At 35.2% G+C, this 27,545-nt stretch overlaps 1 protein-coding gene across 3 annotated transcripts in view; it reads right to left on the bottom strand.

Annotated features, from left to right (window-relative positions):
- Positions 1-27,545, bottom strand: part of Mhcl (Myosin heavy chain-like) — a 477,652-nt gene that overhangs the window by 150,866 nt on the left and 299,241 nt on the right. For all 3 annotated transcript variants that reach the window (XM_085950232.1, XM_085950231.1, XM_085950233.1), the window contains 6 exons: positions 5,596-5,835; positions 4,322-4,498; positions 2,787-3,211; positions 2,045-2,241; positions 1,619-1,775; positions 759-878 (listed from right to left, as the gene is read on the bottom strand). In XM_085950232.1, coding sequence (XP_085806358.1) covers positions 759-878; positions 1,619-1,775; positions 2,045-2,241; positions 2,787-3,211; positions 4,322-4,498; positions 5,596-5,835 — 1,316 coding nt within the window. The remainder of the gene's footprint in view (positions 1-758; positions 879-1,618; positions 1,776-2,044; positions 2,242-2,786; positions 3,212-4,321; positions 4,499-5,595; positions 5,836-27,545) is intronic.

Genomic DNA, 27,545 nt, shown 5'->3' with positions numbered 1-27,545 from the left:
GGATGACTTTACATATTAACAATGTTTCTGACATAAACTACTAAAAACTCAAGCTACATTGTTTTCTTTCCGAGAGCCAGGTATAATAGGGCAAAAGGATATAAATTTATCATCGGAAGGTAAAACAATTTTATGAAACTATTATCCAATTTCAAATCGCAGGAGGTACCTATATATAATAATAATATCAAATGACCGTGTTTTGTCAAATTCATTCCCAATCATATCTAATAGAATACGATCACCATATTTTAAAAATTATTTTTGTATTGAAACTTCTGAATCATTATTTACCCACAGTGGCAGCGCTAGTTGTTCTAATACCTATCCTTGAATATGCTTAAAAAGTAACCATGTTTGATCCTAAGTTGAGAATATGGGCCTCCACAGAGTGGAGGTTGTCGTAACAGACTTTTTTAATTAAGAATAGTTATTAGCCATTCACCTAACACATTGTATAGTTACACTGGATCAAATTCACAACATGCATTTTTGACCAGCCGCAGGGGTTCTAACTCACGACCCACGGCTTTGTATTTAAATAAAGACAATCTGCACACTGGGCCAACGTGGAAGGAAACTGTAACAGTAGGCTTAGTCCAACAAATTCGTATTATTTATAGATGTTGTTAGTTTCTCATCTTGTAATTCCATTACCTACAGATGAAATAATAGATGAGTATTCACTAAGTATTCACCGTTGACAAATAGAGTTATTGACTTATATTAATCTGTAATTTAAGTAACAACATTCTCACCGGTTGATGAGGGCCACCATACAGTTGAAGAATTCCATGTATAGTCCAAGAATCAGACCTTCAACCGCTTCCTGTCCGGATACTTCTCTATCAGCTATGCGCTCCGTCGGCGAAGGAGTCCTGCGAAAAACATAAAATAATATTAATTAAAAGGACTTACTCAACATTACTTAACTGGATGGCTGCCAATGACGTCTTAAAATGCGAACTTTTCCGTGAACGGAATGCTTATTTATATGATATATTATCAATTATTTTAAACATACAAATATGTTGAACACACAACGACATATCGTCTCTGTTCTGGCAGAACACACTAACTGGAGAATACTAGTTTTGAGTAATTTGACTTTGAAGTTGTTAAAATGTTTGAAATGGTCTATCATGTGAGTTTATTAAGTAATCGTAAAAAGGATGACTTTAAAATAAAGACTGTTTATTTATTAAGAAGGTTTCCAGACGGTAAAGTTTGAAATAAGGAACATTTTGGTATAACTAACTCAATATGTCATTTTTTCGAATTAGTGTCTTCTGCCAGAACAGTGACGATATATTGGGAATGTCGTCACATACTCACAATTGAAACAGAATTCGTTTTTACCACTTGAACGTAAATTGATTTTATTTTTTTATTTTTACATTAAAATTCGCCGTGTGCAAGTTACCGCCATACATACACCTACCAGCAGTAAAAAGGTTTTAATAAATATCAGGATGGGTTTCCTCAGTTTAACAGAGTGCATTATCAACAATTTAATAAAGACATTAAAACTAATTTTGGTTATGGGAAAATAAATAAACTGAATATAAGTAACCTAGCAAACACATTGAGAATTCTGAGTTAATAGAATAAAATATACCTGAATGCAGCTCTAGGTTGCGTCGGGGTACTCAATCCTGTAGTGGCAGAAGTAAAGAGAGCCCTTGCCAGCTCTTCGCTACAGCAGCCCAGCATCTGTGCCGCCTTTGCACCGGCAGCTGGCTCCGAGAAATGATAGCGACCCCCACCTCCCCCAACTGAAATAAGCATATTATATTTTATTAAGTTAATCATAGTGGCACTCATGGTTACATGGAAATCTTTTTAGCTTAGCTTAGATCTGCATACTCTACATGTCATTGTATAAGGATTATAAAAGAATCATATAAGATGCAGTGACGAGATGGTTGACTTAACTCTGGCACCAACTATTCTTCATTATGCGGCTTGAGCTACATTTTAATTTATGTGGAGTGGGGTAATATTAAAATGATGATTTATTTGATAAAAAAAGCATGATCTTTACCTTTTGTAGCTCCCGCTGCAGCCAAATGCCAGATGGCAGCAATTACCTTCCACAAGGCCAGTTGTTCCTTTTCGGTGACTCCAAGGTCTTTAAGGGCCCCCTTCAATCTGGTGAGGGCCGCCGCTTCCTGATCGCGGTGACCACGCCCATCTAAGAGAAGACTGCGGCGCAGCTGGCCTTCACACCCGTGGATTACCCTGTGAAAGAAAAAAAATAAAACCCGTGTCAGTCAATTTACATTTATTATTTTCTTCCAGATGGAGTGTTTATAGATACTACAATATTCAACAGACTGTGTGTTGTATGTGACCGTCAAAAACGATGAGTTAAAAGTGCAAACAATGCAGCCTCTTGTCACATTAAAATGAAGATGCGACATAGGACCTGCCTCAGCCATATGCTACGAATGCCTTTATAGAGATGCAATTTGACTTTGTCTTCTTAAAGCCAAACGGATCCGTCGTCCTGGAAGATCTCTAAATATCTTCCCCCAAATGTATACGGAAGAATTACAGGATATTAGCATGACCTGGAAAGCAGCAAGAAAACTGTTGAGTGACTTCACTTGGGATTTGGGATTCACTTGTTCATTTTTCAATCTAGGCACTATGTTTGGATTTAGAATTATAAATTGAACAATTGTTCGCAACCATTTCTTGTTAAAAATCTTTTCGGGAGGCGACCAAGATCCACACCAAATGAAGAAATTCAATTCAATTAACAAATCCGTAATTGTACTCACCAATTGATCACATCAAACGTATCCTCAGCGCGCTGCCTTCCTACGGCTGCGCACAACCTCGAAACGTCCAGAAGATGCCCTCGCAATTCTGCAGAAGCCAGGGCCCCAGTCTGGTCGTAATGAAGGCTCATAACCTGAGCGCACTTCGAACCTCCTCCGTTACCGCCATTTGGCCCCCCGCTACAAGTGGTGGTCGCAGCCATAGCGAGCAGAGAAGCCCTGAACTTGTCGGACCAGTTGGTGCTGCCGCAGAGGTAGAGGGCGGCCCTTCGGAGTGCACTGGACTTGCCAGAGGACCTGCGGCCAAGGAATACGATGGACTGATCACGGCGGGAGGCCAACATCGCTCGGTGGGCACCTTGGGCTGCTGCGTACAGGTGAGGAGGCATGTCTTCCCACTTGCAGCCCTTGAACATTGCGGCGACCTGCAAGGAGATATTAGAGTAAATATTGACAATCATCGTAGCATATGAGCATACTCAAATATATTATTGTACAACATAGGTACTATAATCAAATCAAATTTATTTATTTTACATAATAATATAATGACCATAACAAATTATAAATTCAAAGCGTTCACGACATGACATAAAATAAGTGTTAATAATTTTTAAAAATAAAAATACAGAGAAATGTGAGTTTAATACAATAAGTAATAAAATAAGAAATAAAATAAGAAAATAAAATAAAATAACAAAAATAAAAGTAGATGGAAAGTGAACTTTGATAGACCCTATCTTAAAAACTTATAAAACAACGTCCACCTAAATTTACCCTCACATAAGTGGAATATATCAATATCCAAAGCGATTTCATTAAACATGGTTATTACCCTCCCAATTGGTATTACTAATGGCAGGTTAGTTCTGCACCTTGGGAGAACAAACAACGGATGCCCTCGATTCCTAAGGTAATTATCAGAGACACACAAGCCAACACCACCGAGAATGGCAGAGTTCACATTTACGCCAGGTATAAGTCTGAAAAAATATGTAGCTAAATAAAGATCTCTTCTAAATTTTAAGCTACAGTATGTAAGCATACCTAAGAGAAAATCAGTCGGATAGAGCCACGGATAATATCCATACAGCCGAAAGTACAGCGAGTCTCAAAAATTTCTTTTGGACTCTCTCCACCATAAGGCCGTACTTCAACTGATGCGGGGCCCAAACGATAGACCCACTCTCAAGTCTGCTTCTAACTAAGGAGTTATAGAGAATTTTTAGTACCGTAACATCCGAAAAGACCCGGGAAGTACGCAAGACAAAGCCCAACATCTTTAGCGCAATATAATAGAGAAAGTAACAAAAAATAGTTCTATTAGAATACTTAATTCTGATTCCAGAATATTTTTAGTATGGTTGAACTGTTAATTATAGTCTAGATCTCATGCAGTATTCTTTCTTTTGAAGTCATTCAATTTCTTCATTCAGATTCCAACAGACTATTATTTAATTACATTAATTTACAGCGCGTTCATTCAGCTTGTAGTCATGGAGTTATACAAATTATTAAAAAATACTTCAACAAACCTTATCAGAATAGATGGTGAGCGGTGCAACTGGATTTATGAGCATGATACTGCTTCCAGCGGCAGTGTGCACCAGGTTGGTGGCGTAGCGTTGACGAAGTGCGTGCAGGGCCGAGCTCTCGTTCAGGTAGCGCAGGGAAGCCAAGTCCTCCACGCGGTCGAACTGCGATGGATTCGCCTGTTGGCAGAGAGAAGAGAACAATGAATACATGATAAAGCAAAATATTCTTGGTAGGACGAGTTCTAACCACGTGAAGGAACTGTCACCAAGGAATGACGTGTCAGCTCACGATCTCGAGTTGTACCAGTGTACCCCAGACTCAGTTTAAACAGCGGTTCTGAAAACTCAAAAGTGAAAGTCTCTTGGGATTTGGTAAGATGCCATAGCGATACAAGGCACATAATATATCCCAACATTTACAAAAAATTCAATTAAAAGCCTAATTCAAAACATTACACTACTACTACTACAAGAGTTGGGTTTCGGGAATTCTCGAGAAATTTTCGAGATTTTCCATCCCGAATCTCGAGAATTGAAATTTTTAGCATTTCAGGACATCCCAGGTCTCGAGAATCTTTTCTCTGGATTCGGGATTTCTTTATTATCAAAATATTAGTTGAAAAAACGATTTTCTATATGAAAAAAGTGGATAGAAAATACAAAACGTTCAAAGACTGATCGGGGCATTTAACACAATAACTCAAAATGAGCGCAATTTTTGTAAACGCAGCGATTGACAGTCTGTGTTTTTTGAAATTCCATTTTAATAAGTAATGTTTTTAATTATTTTTGTTTTCCTACTTCTATTTTGTTTGTCTTCTTACATAAATAAAAAATAATATCATAATTTTTTTGGAATTTGTCTGTTTTTACACTGATTTTAGGATTTTTACAGGTTTTTTTGTAAATTTCCCGATATCTCGAGAATTACTGAGAACTCTTTTCTGGAAATCCCGAATCTCGAGAATTCAAAATTTCATCATTTCGGGAAATCCCGAATCTCGAGATTGAGATTTTTCCGGGAAATACCCAACTCTAACTACTACTACATCTTTATTTATTATATTTTCAATGGCTGCATTCGTCTGGTTATTCATCAGTGTCTTTTAAATATACACAATAAGCCATGAGAGCACCAATTATTGTAGTAAAATACATCACAGAAAGAGAAGTGGACTATGAAGATCATCCTCTCGGCGGATAGTGTACCAGAAGATTCTGCCTCACCGTATCAAGTATCTCATCATTATATTTATAAAAAAACAAAAACTCACCTTCTCCAGGTCGTCGTCGTCGACTTCGATCTCCTCGCCCGAATGGAGCAGCTGAACCACGGCCCTCGGGCTGACGTCGGTCTCAGGGTCATGCTTGCGCCTCTTGCCGGCCGCGAACCCTCCCCTGTGGCACACCCACACCCTCTCCCCGTCGTCCTCCTGCGGCGCTTCGGGCGGTGCACCACTCTTGCCATGAGCGCCGCTGGATGCCTTGTTGGAGTTCGAGTCCGGCGGCGATTCCTGGGGGCAAAAAGGAAAATAATTTGTTAGAAATCATTTAAATGTATATTGAGCATACATACATTGAAGAACTCAGTACATTACTAATGGCGAAGACTCCATACTAGGCGATTATTTGAAACCTACATTTTTGTAAAAAATATAAATTTAAATAACCGTAGGTAGGTATACTTAAGTAAAAAAATAACAACAGATATAGGTACATATATTTATTCTCTAAGCAATGCATTAGTCTGTATCATAAGTATTGAATTTTGAGTTCAATAGATAATAATATACTGTATCCAAGTCTGTCGAATCTGCTACTAACAAAAGCTTGGTAATATAAACAATAAAGATGGCAAGATAGAATTGAGCAAGTCTGAAAAACGGAAATTAGTAAAACCAGTGTATGCGTATAAAGGTATCGGTCTACTGTGGCGAAGGGTGGAGGTAGGCTGTTAAGATTCGCTATAAATAGTACACTAAACTACGTCAGTCATACGTATTTTAACTAAGAGTATAATTTACAGATGGTTTTGGTTAGTTTTTAAAATTCAATTGAACCTTGCGAAAACCAAACCATAATAGATAATAGACAAAAAATACTCGTCTATCTATAAAATATCTAAAATTATGCCATTAAAATATGCATAATTTTAGATTTTTTATAGATAGAATAATAATATTTTTTAACTAATACAGTTTGATTTAGGCAGGGCTTAATGAATATAAAAAAATAAACAACACTGACTAGTATCTATTAGACTATTATCTTCTATGCCTAAGATTAGGCAGGGCTTAATTGAATTTTAAAAACTAACAGACACTAACTACACATCGTGGTCTTAGTTCAATGGAAACAAACACGTTTAACTGACAAAGTTTAGTGTGCATTATTTATGTTGGATATTGACAGCCTACCTCCACTCTTCGCCACTGATATACATACTGTACGCCATTTTTGTATTGGTTATGAAATATTTACTCCCATAGGTAGGGAGTCAAGACAATACATAAACTCAATTAATTAACCTGTCAACTAATGGCTTGTAAGCACTTTTTAGCGGTAATTCTCTACCGCTCCATAATCACCCAACAGCAATCTCAAATAGGCAAGCATTACTTGATTATCACTAGTTACTTAGTTGCATAGCATATCCTTAAGTTGTATATTAAAAAAAAAGATTATTCTCCAGTCATGTATAGTAAGGCTTAAGAAAGCACTTAAGATGGCGACGCACAATGCTAAAAGTCGACCCACGCGTTGAGGAAATCCAAACAATCATTGCGGACAAGAGTATAACTTGGTGCTTACTTTTAATTGGGTGACCAACGTAAAAGTATAAATCTAATTTCACCACCACTCAATCGATCCACTGCTGGACAAGGCCAATTCTATTTCTCTCGGTCCTGTGTTAACTGTGATAATGGCATCCCTAACTTTAATATCGCTTTGTTTTTAAGTATTCGAAAACAAAATTCTCCAAAGAACACTTGAACCGGTTAAAAAATAACCAAAGGTGGGCCGCATTCGTACGAATGCAGAGCTAAATTTAAGCTCAATATGGTTAATCTCTTGAGATGAAGTTTGAGCTCTACATAAGTTAATGATGGAACCACCAGTAGGCACTCAGCCCCATGGGCAATGTTTACTGTAAGTCGGCTCGCACATTGGAACTCGTCTCGCCTAAAAACGCATCGAATACGTCGATGTGACGTCATCGTAAACCAAGAAACAAACGTTATTAAATGGACCTTCGCACATTGGCCGTTGCAACTGCGACGCGAGACGATCCGCTGATGCAACATGTCGAATTTCGAACAGCCTGCATGTCGTATCTAAAAAAAGACGACTCCGCGCAAGCGCACAGCTGGCGGCCATCGGTCATTTCTGTCTTTGTCTCTGTCTACAATGTCATTGCTCGCTCACGCCGCCGCGTTTGACGTTTGTTCATACAATCAACACAATAAAAATGGCAGACGAGAGACTTCTCTTTTTTCGTGTTTGACGTTTGCCGCTGGGCAGATGTGCGAGGATGTACGATGCAACATTCGTCGAAAGTCTTAGAACTTTTGATTTATGGCCGTTAGGCACACAAGGCGAATTGTGATGTGCGAGCCGGCTAAGGTGTGCGCGCGCACACCTATCAAAATGTGTCCGCACACATCTTTTCATCCCCCGCACAGTACTCACACAACTGGTTCTGAGTATATACTTACTCTATAAAAAAGTAGGTACAATAGAAATGAGACAAAATTCGGAGAAAGATTTGTTTACGTACCTAAGTAGCATCACCCCATACATGTTTATTTTGCATAAAAGTGTTTATATTGAACAAAAACAACCAAGCATACAAATATAATATAAATATTAAAAAAAACGTTCTGCAAGTTTACGGAGGGGGGGAAGTACGGGATGTGGAACTGGCTCCAGCGCGCGCCAGCCCTTTCAATATAAAAGGTCAGTGTCTGAAATCCTGCGTAACCCCCCCCCTAGATACGTAATCCACTAGCACCTTAAAATTATAGCCCACTGCTAAAAGCGCCAACTATTTAAAATGTGTACTTTTAAAAATGTCTCTTTCATACACAATTCAATTATCGCATGATAGCGAAATGGCCACCCTGAATAATTATTGCAACTAATAGAAAAGCCGTTTTGCCAAGAATGGGCAGCCATCTTAAGCGAGAAGCTAAAGTGGTCACTTATCTCAAAATGGCGACGCCGAACACAAAAGGCGGGAAACGGAAGTGAGCGAATGAAAACAGTGCCACGCTGTCTGGCGGAGACAATGCGGAGACATTGTGAAAAGTGGATAAGATAGAATTGAAATTAATAAAATGACAAAAGGGCACGCGATTTCTATTTTCATATTAGTTTTAGATATTTATTTAGGCATGTAGATATCACCCATCTAAGGTAATGTCCACGATGGCCTAGCGCAGTGTTTCCCAAAGTGTGATACGCGTACCCCCTGGGGTACGGGAAGAGTTTGGTGGGGGTACGCGCTGCACCGGGCTTTGGCTGCGCCTGGTGTAACAGGCATAAATACGATATTAATACAACATCCATGCTAGAAGGTTTATCGCATACGGAAGAAGAGCAAGTGGTGGAATTAGCTTCAGACGGATTCTTGAAAAATAAATATAAGGAGTGTACTTTAACATCATTCTGGTTGCAGATGCAACAATGTATCCAGTTTTAACAGAGAACGTCCTGAAATATGCCTTTTCCAACTTCATATATATGTGAAGTTGCTTTTTCAGCATTTGTAGACACTAAGTCAAATAATTACAAGATAAAAAGAACTTTTTATATACTTACAACGTTTTCAAATTTTCTGTTGAATTATTATGCTCAATATGCTCAATATGCTCAAACTTGTACTTGATATGAAGTAAATAAAAAAACAAACCAACAAACAAATATAGAATAGTGAAATGTCATTTTGACATTTCATTTTGATTTCCATAGTAACGCACGTATATATTAATAATTTAGTTGCTAGGACCACAACCTTAGTAACCAATAATAGTCTTTTACTTTTTACGGATTTTTCTGAAATAACTTTCCATACAAAACAGAATTAACTTAAAATGAATTCAATTCTGCTTAAAGATGGCTAAAAGTATTAAAAAATGCATTGGCATCGTGTTCTGATATATTCTAAAAGTTTCAAATGTCTAGCTAGTCGGGAAATTAGTTAAAAATATATTGCAAGATTTGTACTGGACAAACAACCAAAAAGACAAACAAGAATACGAGCTAATAAAAACGTTGTCAAAAAAAGGAACAGGCTTTTAGATGTGGAACCGCATCTCAGATTAAAATTTACAATCAGGGAACCAAATTATGATGATCTGTCTCAACATAAACAATTTAATTCTTCTCATTGATTATAATGAATGTTATTCGCTGCTGACTATATAATGATTTTTTAATTAGCACCTTTAAAATGCACGTTAATTACATCGATCGGCCGCCTGGTCATTACGCGCATGTGCATCTTCAGCGTCCAAAGTATTAATAATACATATGTACTTACCTATAACTTTTATGAGTATTTTATTTATATTTTATTATGAATAAATTTTATTTATCGTTTATTATTATTTTGCTTATGTACTAAAAAGTGAAAAAATAAATATATTTTGGTTGTTATTAAAGTACTTAGGTATACCTATGAAATTTTTTTGACGAGGGGTACTCAGTGTTACGAAAATTATAGAATGGGTAGATTTCGAAACTTTGGGAAACACCATCCGATGAAATATTTTAAAGATATTAATATTTTTCTAAATCCAGGACATATATATTAACGTTTCGAATAAAGAATATAACCCAATTTCTGAATCACGGGGTGCGGATCTCGAGATTAAAACACCCACTACATACTGACTGCATATTACGAGCCTTGCTTCTAATGAGGTCTCCAAGAATTTTAATAAGACCAACACATATAGGAACATATTATATAATATTATTTGCAAATATACCACGCTCAACAAAGTGCTTTGAAGATAAGAATGACTTTATACAGTATGCCTTATGGCATGGGCATGGTATGCAAGAATTTCTCCGCTTTCTTAATACGGCTTGCCCATTTGTCTGGCGGAAAACCAAATTGGATAACTGCCTTTATAAAATAATCTATCGACCAGTTCTGCATTACTTCCAATGCCCGGCCTAGCAAATTAATAATACGGTATATTTAAACACATCACATGTATTTTTTTTAGATTGTTTTACATTGTTCTAACTGGCTATTCAACAAGGCATGCTCGCTTTTCACTCTTTTGAATCTCGCAGGTCACTTCCACTATTGAGAAATTTTTGTCTGCTGTCACGAGGGATGGTTTCCGTTAATTCCCTATGTGGTCGCAACCATCACCTCTTTTGGGTCAGAACCGTTTCCTCGTGTCAAGCTTGTTAGGCACCGTTAGTGAGGGGTGCAAGACTAGTCAATGAGCTAGCACTCGCACAACATACATTATGGTGCACGTCGCGTACTATCACGTGACGTCAGAGTAAGCTGCCGCTACGGGAAAGAAGTGTGTTATGTCGTTTTTCTTGGTGTTTAAAATGTTATCAGACTGATGCTCCCATCCCGTAGCACATTTTGAACCTTGAAACGAACATTGTCAGTTAGCAAAATCTGCCGAAATCACCAGAACAACAATGAGGTCACCTCACGTTGTACCGCACTGCAGCGACACCTGCATGACTCAATGAACATTTTTACCTATGTATTTTCTATAAGAATGTTATCTATTATCTATGGTCTGCAGGTTGAGTTCTGTTCAAAATATTATCTATGGATATAATATCGGAAGTAATTTTAACGTACGCACACGTAGAAACTGTTAAAATTAATTGAAATTAGCATGAATAATAATTGAAAATACTAATACATTAGAGTTGGCACTTTCCATTATAGAATTTACAGGGATGGTGATCGTTCAAAATATTCTGCAAAATGACGAAACCATAGACTAAATTTGTCGCCGTAATAGCGTGACAGAACGCGATGTGCATCTCAATATAATCACAACTTAAGAAGCGGATTTTGGACATGGATCGGACACACGCTCCACAAAGCAAGAGATTCAAACTGGCCTGCCTTTTCTTTAAACTGACTGGACTCCAGTCAGTGACGTCCCGTGGGGGTAGGCAGATTGAGCGTCGCTTGGGGGCGGCAGTTACTCGAAGGGCGGCAAGTCAAGGAGAATCATTTGAAATATATAGAAATAGCTACCTAAACTTAGTAATAACGAAAATATCTTTCCATTAAAAAAATCAACTCACTGGTTTTGTCGGATTCGCGATATCTAATTTACTTCCGTTGACCTTTAAAGTCCTCGGTGACCAGAAACGACACGTGCAGATTTGCGAATAATTAAAGTCTCATATTTTGTTAGTAATGTTTTTCTATAATCTAAGTAGTAATGTCTCCATACAACACATTTCTTAGATATTGGAAAGGATGATAAAAATACTGTATAAAAAATGGAGCTGCATTTTGGCGCTGCCTAGGGGCGGCATTTTATCTAGGGACGTCACTGACTCCAGTCTCCAGTTCTGTAAGACTAAATACACTCCCGCGATGCTGACATGAGCTAAGAAGACGCAAGAAAACTGGGAAAGTCGTACCAATAAATTAATTCAAATTTAAATTAAACACAATAAAAAGAGAATTAAAACTGACGATCGAATCGATTTAAAAGCTCCACCAATCCGGAGCGTGGGAGACCGGAGACATTGTAATTAAAACGCATTTTGATTGGCCGTGTATCGCGCCGGTCTTTTTTAAAAGATTCAGGTGATTAGTTGTTATTACCTTTTATTATTATTTGCTATAAAACACGTGTGAACCAGTAGGTACTAGCTAAAGTAATCAATGTTTTTGCACGTGGGTGTATAAGACTATGTATTCAAATACTTGCTTTTCATTTTCTTTGATTAGATTTTTATTATTATTTATGGCTTTATTTGATTTCTAAAACTCGGACAGGCACTACGTCTTCTTCTGGCAGTAGCTTGTCCGATCCAGGCGTCAGTTTCTTGAATATAATGGATCTTTTCTTGGAAATGCCCCGTATATATAAACAACAGTTCCTCAATGGAACCAATTCTTAATTATATACATTACTTTTCTCAGAAGTGTTTTCAAAATTATGTAAGTTCAATAATTGGAATGTTACATTCTTAAATCTGGTGAAGTATTCGTTGAATAAAAAAAATAGTAAAGTAAAAATTATTAGCTAGTGGAAGTTAGTTACAACAAAAAATCTTGGAGTGATCCGTGACGTCGGTTAGTAATTAAAGTAATACCTACCTACTTTGATTTAAAATACAAAAGCCGATCGCCAATAGTAGTTCAATTTGGAAAGCGCTTCTGAGAGTATTAAAAGCCACCAGTTAAAATTTGTCGCAATTCAGTAAGAGTCCTTTAGCATAGTGGTATATGTGCGTGGGCGCGATATCCGAGTGATCCAGGTTCGATTCTTACTTTTTTCAAAAAGATTTTTTCTATTGGTTATATTATAACATATTTTCTCAGAAGTGTTTTCAAAATTATGTATTTTCAATAATTAGAATGTTACATTTTTAACTATTGTGAATTATTCGTTGAATAAAAAAATAGTTAAGTAAAAATTATTGGCAAGTGCAAGTTAGTTACTACAAAAAAATCTGGAGTGATCCGTGACGTCGGTTAGTAATTAAAGTAATACCTACTTTTATTTAAAATACTTAAGCCGATCGCCAATAGCATCTAACTTAATTTGGAAAGCGCTCCAGAGAGTATTAAGAGCCATTAGTTTTATTTGTCGCAATTAAGTATGATGCCTATAGCATGTGCATGGACGCGAAACCCGAGAGATGCAGGTTCAATTCCTGCTAGGTATCTTAGTTGTTTCAAAAAGATTTTTTCTATTGGTAATAATAAGTATGTTTTCTCAGAAGTGTTTTCAAAATTATGTTGGAACCAATTCCAATCCAGTGTCTTACATAACTGAACCAGGGCAAGCAATTACAGATTTACCCCCTATTTGTCGCTGTCCTTTAACTTCCATTAATAATGAATTATACCGTGGATGGTGGACCTATGACACACGGGAAAACTGAATTTTGTACAACCCTGTTTGGTAGTTTTATCCAAAATATACCTAGACACTTGCTGATTTTTTAAAAATTCACTTCATATGGCTACACTGGTTTATCTTATCGATAATTATACCCAAATGACACTGAATAAAAAAAACTAATATTATTGCAGACGTTCGAACAGATTATGCGACAATTTTATTAATATTTTTATGATAAGTATAACCATATAATGTCTCTGAATAAAAAAGTTATGTTATTGCGGAATACGAATGTAACTGATTAAAAATTTCAAACTGCTATTTTGACCGTCTTTGGATTAAAACATAATTACTAAGTTGTCGATTATAAAATTAATCGCAAATAAGCCAATTGACATCAGACAAGAAATATCTGACTAAATTGTATTTTTTTTCCAGATTACGTACCTATGTAAATGTAGAAAATATGTATATAATAAGTAGGTACTTAATTAATCTTTTTGGTAAATATACAATACACCAGTGGCGAAAGGTGGAGGTAGGCTGTTAAGATCTGACATAAAGTGTGGACATAAAACTTTGTCAGTCATATGTATTTGTTTTTATTGAACCATGACTACAATTTTACATGTGGTGTTGGTTAGTTTTTCTGTCAGTATGTCGTCGGGCGCAAAATAATCCGAAAAATCTAACAAACCCACGTTGGAAAATGGCAACTACAGAATAAAAATGAACCACGAGTTGGAAGAGCTGATTGAACAACAAACAATCATTAGATACTATAAGTCCCAAAGATTACGATTGGCGGGACATGTGGAGAGAATGCCTGAAGTTAGAGCGCCAAGGATCATGACGAAATGGCTACCCAGAGACCCAAGAGACCCAGAGGCCAACCAAGAAGGAGATAGGCTGCCGCGGTAGAAGAGGACTGGCTTCATATAGGAAGACCCGGTAGCTGGATAAATGTGGCGAGAGACCGGAGTGAGTGGAGAGCGGTTGTGGAGGAGGCCAAATCCCACCCCGGGATGTAGCGCTTTGGAAGAAGAAGCTGGTTAGTTTTCAAAAATTAATTAAACCCTACCTTACCAAACCATAATAGCTTTGGTATGTTATGGGCGATCCGACAAAAATTTGCACACTTTTCAGTCATACTTATTTGTTTTCGTTGAATTAAAAATATATATTACGTTATGGTGTCGGTTAGTTTTTAAAATTCATTAAGCCTTGCCCAAACCAAACCATAATTGATAAAAGATATTCTTCTATCTATAAAATATCCGAAACTATATATGATTAATATTTTATAGATAGACGAATATTTTTTTGACTATTATCTATCACGGCTTGGTTTTCACAGGGTTTGATTGAATTTGAAATACTCACCAATACCATCAGTGAATAGTTTTAGTTCAATGAAAACAAAAATGTACTAATTATGTCGGATGTTAACAGCCTACCTCCACCTTTCACCACTACAATACACCAGTGTGTAAAAATAGGTTCCATGTAAGTTGTACGTATGCAGTTCATCGTGGGACACTTATTCGTGCGCCGCAGTACGTGAAACATGAGTTCGTATAACATTTTATCAAATGACGAGTTCTTCGTTGAACATTTCACCGTGGAATACATTTGTACGTATCTTACAAAATGCGGCGATAGTTAGCAAATAGTACTGTTCCAATTAGATTAACCCTAACCAAACCTAACCTAGTAAAGACATCTCCACATGTTGTAGCATACGTACAAATATACTCCACGGTGAAATGTTCAACGAAAAACTCGTCATTTGATTAAATGTTACACGAACTCATGTTTCGCGTACTGCGGCGCACGAATAAGTGTCCTGCGGTGAACTGTGTACGTACAAATTTCCGGATACGGTAAAAATATAAGGAGGTAGATACGATTCGATATAAGATTCGCCAGAATATTCCAGATTATATAGATAGAGAAAAAAGGAAGCCACTCGCGCTAACAACGGTATTACAAGAATCAAAATGACTTCAACCATCATAATATGCAATGGTTTGTACTTTCTTTTACTACTCCGATAACACAACCGAACTTCTAACAGAATTGACAAACCCCCAACGGCTGTGACCCCCAAGCACAGTTTGGTACGATGTAAAGCACAAGTAAACAGTTATTTGTACGCACTTGACCCGAATTTTACAGCTGCAATATTCTAAAAAAATCTTCGAAAGTTATTTATTTGTGAATGCACACCCAAAGCATAGAAAATGCAATCACAGCAACACCTAAGGGCGTTAGGCACAAGGACGCAATAAATATAATAACAATAATTATTTTGTAATAAAAGTAATAAATAATCAAAGGCGAGACGGCAGGAACTGGAGCGCGCGACCCACGCTTTGAGAAATCAGAGGCTAATATCCATTGACCCCGCAGCGTCTACTGAATTATGTATAGATAATAAAATAACACTACTTAAAAGTCTAGCCTGGAGAGAAATATGACAATGGTGAATTAAGAAAAGTCAATTGATCATTAAGCATTAAAAAGCTATAAACATCTAGGACGGACAGGTGCGAGAAGATGGAGATTTTCGCGGCGATGGGTGACCATTATGTAGCTGGCGCCTTAAGTCTGGCAACAAGTGCCTATCATGAATAATTATTATGGAGAAGTGTATAGATTTTTTTTAATACCAGCAAGAAAGAGCTGATTAGTTTTAATAAGCCAAAATAGTTATCGACTTGAAAATAAATATTGGCTTTATATATTTATTGATAGCATTAGTGAAATTATTTACAAATGTACAAAAAAGTTAGTTGTCTACTAACTAGTCATTGCAGTTAATGACCATAAACCACACCACACCCGGTCTTAATCGGGCGTACCAGAGGATCCTACGTTTTAATTTAACGACAGTGAATTATCCCAGGATATTTTTTTGAACGCGGGTCTATATGACCGCGTAAACAGGTTTAGTACGACAATTACACATTAAGAATTGAGATGCGGCGATTTTATAAGGTAAAACTAATTACCGATGCATAGATACACATGCACGAAGTCTCTGTGCTCTGCACGTGCAAGTTTTTCTGCACGAGTCCACGCGAAGTTGGCCGAGCTCTGTAAAAAAGAGATGCGGTTCACATGTCATGCGTACCAACCTAAATATTCGCCCAATCACTGTGTTACCAATTATTATAGATAACCGCTTTGGGTACAACAAGTCTGTTAGATGAGGAAGGAACAGCGGCAATTTTCATAGCCGATTTCAGCAAATTCATGAATTCAAGAATGATAACCTAACCTAACAAATAATCCAGTAAGTATATCGGCTATTTTCAAAATTTATTTGCCGCTTGCTTCCACTAAATAAACAAGAACCCCTCTTTGTATAGGGAATTCGATTACATGTAAATTGTACGTAAAACATTTCACCGTAGCACAGTTCACCGTGACCTTTATATCGGGAAGAAATCGATCGTATACTATACGGTCTCCAATAATTGTATTAGATTCAACTTTCATAGCCGATTCTGGCAAAATTCAAGAATGAAAACCTAACCTGACCTAACCTAACAAATAATCCAGTATATCGGCTATTTTCAAAATTTGTTTACAGCCGGTTTCCTGTAAACCGACAACAGCCGAAGAGGTTGGACGGTCTTTTATATACGACCATAGTATATTTCAGATACAACATTTCACGGTGAACTGTGATACGGCGAACTGCATACGTACAAATTTCCGGACACGAGGGAATTCGAGTGATATCTGTATTATTTTGAATCAGTAAAACGTGTTACCATGTTAACTAGTTAAAATAGTACTTACTGGATATTTTTTTATTTAAGTATTAAAGAAACAAACAGTTACATTTTGAATACAAAAATATGTTTAAAAACTAATAGTGAAATTATATTGTAACCAACAAAGTTTGCATGTATAAATTATTATAACATAGTTTAGCCTAACAAGAATAAAAAGTGAGAAAGTAAGAAGAGCATAAATATAACGAAATTACATAATATTATGAAAAATGAGGAATAATTATAGACAAAAAAGTTATATTATATAATATATAAATACATTTTAAATTTGTTTAATATCCATTATACGGCCAACGCCCACGGTGGCCGTGCGGCTTAAGCGTTGGACTATAACGCCGTGGGTCCCAAATTCGAATCCTGGGTCTGGCAGGTACACATATTGTTTTTCAATTTGTGTGTGTCAGGGTATGGACCTAATAGGCTGAGCAAGTGGCTGACATCCATTTCTCGTAAAAAACAAAATCTGTCAATACAAACCTCTACTCTGTGGAGGCCCATATGACCCTATTAGGATCGGACATGGTCGAAAGAAAAGAAAAGAAGAATACAAAATTTGGTAGATAGCGCGTTTAAACGAAACATATGTATTATTGAAAGGATCAACGGGATCAACAGGATCAACAATATGTCTTATGATTAAAAGTAGAGCGCCGAATAAAGTGAATAAAATGTTACGTAACATTCTTAACAAGATTTTAATCAATTTATGATCTTAAATTCGTAGCAGTTAAACGTTTAACAGAGTCATAAAATCGATACAAATAGTAGTGCATCTCTACAACGATAATTTACATAATTCTTAAACAATTGCATAAATTAAACTGCAGAATGAGTAAACACATTTCCCAAGACACTTAATTTAATGGCTATTGAAATTTTAATTGCTCAATAGACGAGTTCTGTGAAGTTAATCGACACAACGATAAAAATAAATCATTAAAAAAAATACAACAGATCCACGAGGGGTCAAGTGGTTTTGGACCGTTTGCATATTCATGCATAAGATTAGCGTTACAATTTAGAATTGAGTACTCACACTACACACAGTTTATTACAAATTATAAATGTGTCTTCTTCTTCAATTTTTACCCCTTTCATATACTATATCTTCAACTAGGGATTGCAATACCGAATGAAAATATCAATACCGGTTTTTCGGTATTTCTTATTGAATACCGGTATTAATACCGGTATTTCTTAAACATTAAAAAAATAGAAGTAGATGTATGTATTGATCATAATTGTAGAAATAGTGATTTTTTACAAAAGTTTGAATATATTAATAATTTTAACTAAAGCCCTCAACTCAAAAGTTCATCAAGCGCAAATAAGTCCGACTGCAGGAAAAGCATTCAACGTTTATAGAATAATTGAACATTTTTGTCACGGATGTTTTCTATTTCGAAATAAAATTATGATATTAATATTATGATGATCGCGACAATTACATATTCTATAAATATATTTGATGAAATTTGTTTTATTATTTTTTCAATTCTGTTGGATTCACTCAATATATTTGCATTATAGCAGCATGTAACTTATAATTCATTTTCAAAAACGTAAACGAGTGTGCTTTCTTAATACCGAAAATTCCGGTATTTTGGATTTTTAAAACCGGTATTTCGGTATTGATAAATACTGGAATACCGGTTTTGAAATACCGGTATTGCAATCGCTATCTTCAACCACATACTGCAGTAGAAGGTTTAAGAACAGGATATCTTCAGAGTAATAATACTAAAGATACAGGGTATTGTCCGGCTATATGAAACCGTTTTCTGTGCGAATGTCGCACAGTATTGTACGACAACATCTTCTTGGCTACGTGAAGGAAGTCGCTGTTGTCGACTAAATGGGAGTAGCTTGTTAGTTTATAATGGAAGTGTGGTTAAAAATGGGAGGAGCATGTTAGTTCACAGTAGAGGTGGGAGAACTGGTCGATTTTGAAGACTAAGTATACTTACTACCAGTTTAAAAAAATACTTAGTATCAAAACTTGTTCCAAAATACTTACTAGTATTTGGAATACTATATAGAGCGGTTGGCGTGCGTATGCGACATAAGTCTCATACTAAACTGGAACTAAAACTTAACTCCATATTAGTATTTGAAAAATCGGCATCAATAGAATCGCTAAAAAATACACTGAGCTGAGCTTTAATAAAAAAAATATAATTATTGTATTCAAGTGCTACCTCGCTCGCGCGCATTTAATGTCAATAGTATTGAAAGTCTACCAACTAGGGGAATGGGACGATTTGACACCGCGAACTGGCCTCCGCCGATTGGCCTCCGGTTATTGGCCGCCGGTACAATCAGACACCGACCCAATTGGCCTCCGGGACGATCGGACGCCGGTACAATCGGGCGCCGACCCAATTGGACACCGGCCCAACTGGCCGCCGGGAGATTGGACGCCGCACGGCTGAATTAAATGCGCAAAGGAAAAGACCTACGTAACGACTTGGTAGAGAAAGTAGACACGACACTTTAATAAATGCTTCTATCTACTTAGTGGTTGTACCTAATACATTTTGCGCTTAATATATTTTTATTATGATAGATAATAATTATTATTCATGCTTTATGCTGTTTATAAAAGAAAAGAATTCTTTTCTCGCCAGAAATTGAAGATGTGCATAATTAAGTAATTTTTGTCTACTTTTAATCTGCTTAATCTACTTAGTGGTTGTACCTTATACATTTTTCGCTTATGATTGATAATAATTATTACTTATGCTTTATGCTGTTTATAAAAAGAGAAGAATTCTTTCCTCGTCAGAACTTGAAGATGTGCATAATTAAGTAAGCTATTTATTGTGTATTCTATTCATATTAAAAATATATAATATATATTAATAATGAATTGGTTAGTGAAAATAATATCTTTCGGCGTTTTCTCGATTTCATGTTATTATAATTGAACTTTATATTTATTCATCATCCGTAAATAAGTATTTTGAAGTTTATGAAATTACAAACAATATAAGTAGGTAAAATACTTGAAAGGTACCTACATATTACATTATATATTATATTATTGTTTGAAATGTGTTGGTCAATCGATCTTTAATAATTAGGTACAATTTATATTAATCAAGGCGTTTACGTAATAAATAAAATAAGTCTATAATAATTGACAAACTATACCGTATTCAGTACCTACATGTATTCTGTACCTACATTATTATATATTATGTTGACAAAGCGAATTTGTATGTAGGTGCATATTATTATCAATAGACTATCGTTTGAAATAGGTGTTAGGTTTCTTCGGCTTAAAATTGCTTATTCCATTTTTATTACTAAACGTATTTTATAAAAAACGCGCTAACTCACATTAGAAATTCAGCACGGTGTATAGGTAAATGAATATTTTTTCATAGTGTGGTATATTTTTTTACATTATTTTTAAAATAACTGGAGTAGAGTGTACTAGATATTAATTTAAGTCGAAATCTTCATATGTTAAAAATTTCACCTTTAATTTAAAATGTGTACACATATTTTTGTTGAAAGATAAATAGTATGGCTAACATCAATACATTATTATAAACATTATTATGGACGCTAAACCAAGAGATGTTACGGAGACTTGAAGCTTTCGAGATGTGGCTGTATAGATGCATCCTCAAAATTTCTTGAACTGACAGGGTGACAAATGTTGAAATTCTCAATCGAATGGGAAAGGACCAAGAAGTTCTACGTAGTATTAAAACCAGGAAACTACAGTACCTCGGCTACATTATGAGAGGACAAAAGTACAGTATTCCCCAACTTATTATTCAAGGAAAGATCAATGGTAAGCGTAGCAGAGGACGGCGCCGCATTTCGTGGCTTAAAAACCTCCGTGATTAGTACGAGTGCAGCTCCACTGAACTATTCCAGGTAGCAGACGACAAAGCTAATATTGCCTTGATGGTGTCCGACCTCCGCTAGGAGATGGCACAATAAGAAGAAGAAGATAAATATTTATTTCTGAAGAAAATCTCACAAATGGAAAATTCACTGTTGGAATATGAATACGTATAATACAACAAAAACAGTAAAACAAAATAGTAATAAGTAGCAGTGTAAACTTAATAATTATATATCCTCTTTGACAACAAAAGTCAATACCACCACCTGTCACCTGACCAAGGCTACTAAAAACCATCCACACATTATATATATGGTGGATACAGAATGGTGACATGACTTGGGAAGATAATAAGAAAATAAATAATCTAGGGAAAAAAATTATATTGACTGGTGAAACATTTCACCAAGCATGGATTTATATTTTATGAGTTGTATTGTTTTGTGTAACTACGTCGAAATATATAATACCTATTATATTAATCACTAGGAAGCCGATGTTTGTAATAGGGAATTATTTTTAATTTATCTGTGGAAATACCTGGGTACGTGGGAAAGCCCCAGATATTTAAAAATAATCTGATCTAACTACCTCATTAGCTCGATCAGGGGTTAAAAAATGATTGGCCTTTGTCATGAGAATTATTCAACATATTTTAATAGCGTTAAAAATATTTTTAATAGGACAAGAATTTCGAAAAATGTCTAACTCATCGGCTAACAGTCTAAGAGCCGGCTGTCCAGTGAATTCGTCCAAAAATATCAGCCAAATATAATATAAAATATTGGAGTGATCCTGAAATCGATAATTCAATACCTACTTTGATTTAAAATACAAAAGCCGATTGCCAATAAGTAACGCAATTTAGAAAGTGCTTCAGAGACAATTATAAAAGCATTAGCTCACTTCAATACAAGTAGATAGGACTCGTATAGCTTAGTGGCCAGAGCACGCATCTGGGCGCGAATCCTGTTGGATGTCGTATTTTTTTAGTTAGGTTAAATAATACTGGGTAATTATTGAGTTTGGAAGAAAATAAATCATTAAATCAACATTGACTGATTATATTGCAGCACGTTTTTATAAATTAAATAATTAGTATAACACAAATTATGACTTAATAAGTAGAATTGATCAGTAAACATATTATTAAATATATCGATGACCCAATCACATGAACCTTTTTTAACTGCAACCGGTTTCGTCCACCCAGAGGCTAGTCTAGTCAGTACGATAAAAATTGCGTTTTATTAAATTAAATCAATAATAGGATTCATTTCCACCATGAATTTACAGTTAACATAATTAATAAAAGAAATATTATATTAAACAGAATTATACGAGTGAACACAGTTTGAAAACCCCTTTTTTTGAGAAAAAAATAGGTTTAATAGTATTATTTCGATCAGGGTTGGCGAACCTTTTTACGTACGTGGGCCAAAATTTCCCTATTATAATTGATCGACTGTCTGACATACCGAGATTCATGAGAAAAAAAAATGAAAAACAGTTTTTAAGAATGCTATTGAAAAAGTTTAAAGATTATAATTGAGTTCTTGAGATTCTATTTTCACTGTGTTTCTAGCCGAAGGCTAATCTTTTATTCGTTCAATAATTTTTTCCTTGTTTTCAAAATTTCAAGGAGATCGTGGAAGCATTTTAGCAACGTTTCTTTCATATTATTATATTCCCTTTCACTAACTAAGCGGTTTTCCGTTTTTAGCGATTATATTTGAGGTAAAATAATAAGCAGCTGTTTATATTTGAATGACTGCCGATAAATTTCACCAAGTTGTCATCATTGTTGGATGAATATTTTTATTTTTAATCTGTCATTTTTGCCTGACTTTCGTTGATTGGTAAAAATAATATTAAAAACCGAAGAAAACATTGCTCTGTCGTCATCATTTTTTAATATTATATACTTACTTATAAGAACATTAATTTATTTGCAAAACTTTCTTGTATATTATTAAATTATTGTAGGCTTTTTTCTCTTTTCAAAATAAAACATTCGCGTGCCATGAAAAATCATCTCGCGTGACACTAGTGTCACAGGTTCGCCATCACTGATCTAGATTCATTCCGCTGTAGGGTTAATGCTTTTAACTTTTGCATTATCTACTTAGTATTAGTATTTTGAGATGTTTAAAAAATACCTAATGATTATTTACCTTTGTATACATAGACCATAATTTCGGAGTATATTTTCGGGGCAAATTTTCATAACAGCTAAATATGGTAAAATAAAAAAATGTATAATCCTCGTCATAGACATTTTCTTTGATCATTGTAAGTGGCAATATGATGCAAATCCTTACTGCTTATTTTAATAATAATCTAGTTTATATTCTAAATTTAATTAAACGTTAATTTTTTTTTTCTAACAGTGCTTTAATGAATTAAATTTACAGAAAAGATGATCGCATATACATTACAAGTTTTAGATAGATAGGTAGGAAGGTACCTAATATTGTATTATTAGGTTCCTCCATTTATTCCTTTATTTTTATGGATAGTAATAAATATTTTGTGTAGTTTTCGTATCTTATTTTGTTATGAGGTTTTTTGAGATGAATATGTACGTATATTATGTTATTTAAATATCATAAGCAGGATTATAAAATACCCATACGATGTGTATTTATGAACTGCATTTTGTTTTTATATTATTAAAATGTATTGTCTAAAATAGGTTGTCATTGAAAATAAATGTATTATTATAATTGTCGTTTTATTTATCAATTTTGCTTAGCACTGCATACTATTGTGTTTTATTTTATTATTTAATATTGGTCAGTGGCGCACCCAGGATTTAATATTGGGGGGGGCCCAAGGAGGAGAATGTAAATTAGTCTCATAGGCTCTTTTTCTTCTTCAGAGCCTAATTTCTTGTTTATCGGTCTTTTGTCTACCACTCCACTCGGTGTACCTACACCATGGTCCCCACATCCTGAAACGGGCCCTCAGGCTAGGATATTTGGCGGGCCCCCTACCTACCGCTAAAATTAAAGGCAGTGTGAAACACTACATCAACGTTTTTCAAATTGTGTTTTAGTTCAAATTAAGGGTACTTATACAGTGAATTATTGGCGATGTTTAATACATCTACTTTAATAATGGAGCTGTTGAGTATCGACACGTAATAATCAAAAAAAATATTGCACAATTATATAAGTAATTGAAAATCTTCATGACCATGAAGTATAATAGCGCCGCAGGCGACTTTTTTTTTACTATTAAAGCTAATTTATGATGTGTGTTTATCTCACTTATCTGCTCAACCCGACACGCCGGGCCCCCCACAGCCCGGGCCCCCAGGCTAGAGCCCTATCAGCCATCCCCAGCCATGACCTACACCAGTCCGGAATTCGGGTGGACACCGAGAATTTTTTGACAGTTCCATTAAGGATTGGGTTTCTAAAAAACCTGACATTAGTGTTGTGTTAGAAATTAAAATCTAAGAAATTTTTCTAAAAGGGGTGCTAGAGAATTACAAATCATTTTTTTGCCGTGTTTTTATTTGTCTAAACCCAAAGGTATAGTTTATTGGCTTTCAATTTCAATGTTTAAAATCATTGAGATAATTTTCATGTTTGGGGGGTGCCAGGGCCCCTTGGCCCACCCCCTGGGTGCGCCACTGATATTGGTATTGTCTTTTCATCAAGGCTTCACTGTGAGTTAATACCGTTAAAGAAATTCATATGTAAGTATTATTATAAAAATATGACTTAGCAAATAGTGAATATTATTAATTACTATAAAGTTACTTTACATATTTATCCATCAACCTACTGAAATATTTACAGCAGATTATTTTCTTAAATTTTTAAAGATATTTTTATTTACCCTAAAACACACTTTAAAATGTATTGTTTTAATTTAAGAAAAGTCTGAAAGAATATTATTTTCATTCAAACTGGCTCAATTTAACTAGTAAACTAGAAACAGACAAAAAAATAAAAAACACACGACGAAATAAATAACAATAGCTTAAGTGTTTTATGGTTGTATTTTAAATCATATACATTTAATAAACTTTAAAAAAATATGTACCATATACGAATACATATATTTTGGTTACTTACTGTTTTTATTTGGTGTTTTTCCTCGCTTTCTGTAAAGTTGAGTTTCGCATAACATATACTTAATTATCCCCTTTATAGGGACACCTACAGATTCGTAAATATAAATAAAAATACGTAAATTTAATTGTGCACATCTTTAAAATTTTTCCATTATTTTTATAAACATCATATATATACTATACTTAAATAAAAATGACTAAAACTTCCAATAAAGTTACAAATTCGCTTTGTCAACATAATATCTAATGTAATATGTATATACCTTTCAAGTAGTTTACCTACTTATATTGTTTGTAATTTCATAATCTTCAAAATACTTATTTACGGGTTATATATGTACACATATAAACTTCAATTATAATGACATGAAATCGAGAAAACGCCGAAAGACAATATTTTAACTAACCAATTCATTATTAATATTTGTTGTTTTTAATATGAATAGGTAGGTATACACAAAAATTACTTAATTATGCACATCTTCAATTTCTGGCGAGAAAAGAATTCTTTTCTTTTATAAACAGCATAAAGCATGAATAATAATTATTATCTATCATAATAAAAATATATTAAGCGCAAAATGTATTAGGTACAACCACTAAGTAGATAGAAGCATTTATTAAAGTGTCGTGTCTACTTTCTCTACGAAGTCGTTACGTAGGTCTTTTCCTTTGCGCATTTTATTCAGCGGTGCGGCGTCCAATCTCCCGGCGGCCAGTTGGGCCGGTGTCAAATTAGGCCGGCGCCCGATTGTACCGGCGTCCGATCGTCCCGGAGGCCAATTGGGTCGGTGTCCGATTGTACCGGCGGCCAATAACCGGAGGCCAATCGGCGGAGGCCAGTTCGCGGTGCCAAATCGTCCTAGACCCACCAACTAGCCAGCGACTCGCGATGATATCATCACAAGTTTTTTGGAACAAGTTTATTGGGCCACATGTACGGAGTATGGATAGTTTCATCCGATACTTGAGTACACAAACTGGTGACAGTATTTCCAACTCCAACTCACAGTTTTAACACGTAGCCAAGAAGATGTTGTCATAGAGTAGAAGCTCAATTTTAATTATTATTAATTTACATATGAAACGTTATACAATATTTGACAGACTTTCTTCTCAGTACGGTTACCAAAATTGAAACACAACACAGTCAAACATATTTTTCACTAAATAAACTAAAAACATTTACCACAAACTTTATATGTCGCAGAAAAAACTATTTATTACAGCACCGGGGTCTCGACAAAACCGCCCGAACCAAAACTGGCCGCACATTACCGCCCAGGCATTGCTTCCAAAAGAATTTAGAATTTAGAAATTTATTTATTTTAGAAATACAAATAAAAAAGCATACCTACGAATAAAGATATAATAATTACAAGATAAAAATAACTTTTTATACACAACGTTTTTAAATTTTCTGTTGAATCATATAAACTTGACTTGCTAGCTTAAACGATTAAAAAAATTTCTACTTGATAGAAATAATACTGAAATATAATTTTGATTTCCATAGTAACGCACGTATATATTAATAATTTAGTTGCTAGGACCCCAGACCCATAGCAACCAATAATAATGGATTGGATTACGGATTTCTTCCGAAATAACTTTTCATACAAAACAGAATTAACTGAAAATGAATTCAATTCTACTTGTAAAAGTATTTAAAAAATGCATTGGCATCGTGTTCTGATATATTCTAAAAGTTTCAAATGTCTAGCTAGTCGGGGGTGCAAGATTTGTACGGGATAAACAACCACCGGACAAATAAGAAAACGACGTAATAAAAACGTTGTAAAAATACCTATAAATTATGTGAAATTAAATTTCAATATTGTGTGCTAACATCTTTAATATTCTAAATTAGAAATACTACAATACAACTGTTATAAGTGTCACTACTGTTATAACCATGGCCCCCACAATGGGGGGCGCTGACAGGGCTTTAGCCTGGGGGTCCGGCGTGACGAGTCGACCAGATAAGTGAGATAGACATAGATAACAAATTTGCTCTAATAGTAAGAAAAAGTCGCCTGCGGCACTATTTTACTGCATTAATATTAATAAATAAAAATATCTGGTTGTACGATGCAATTTTTAACTGTATTTTAATGGATGTACATATTAAAAATACAGAAAATCGCTAAAAATGCACCTTAATTTTACCACGTACACCATTTGGAAAACGCTACTGCAGCGCGTCACACTGCCTTTACCCTAAGCGATAGGTAGGGGGGCCGGCCAAACATCTTAGCCTGGGGACCCGCTTCAAGATGTGGGGGCCATGGTTATAACTGATTTACCATATTGCTTTGCGTGATTCTGTGAACACCCAGTAGTTTTGTCATTGATAGTAGGCAGGCAGGTACGCAAAATGAACGAG

The sequence above is a fragment of the Rhyacophila brunnea genome, unplaced genomic scaffold (genome assembly GCF_057557595.1).
Source record: "Rhyacophila brunnea isolate RB1 unplaced genomic scaffold, BYU_Rbru_1.0 scaffold_23, whole genome shotgun sequence".
NCBI classification, from domain to species: domain Eukaryota; kingdom Metazoa; phylum Arthropoda; class Insecta; order Trichoptera; family Rhyacophilidae; genus Rhyacophila; species Rhyacophila brunnea.
Note: the sequence above shows the minus strand (reverse complement) of the source record. Positions and strands in the feature narration are given on the sequence as shown.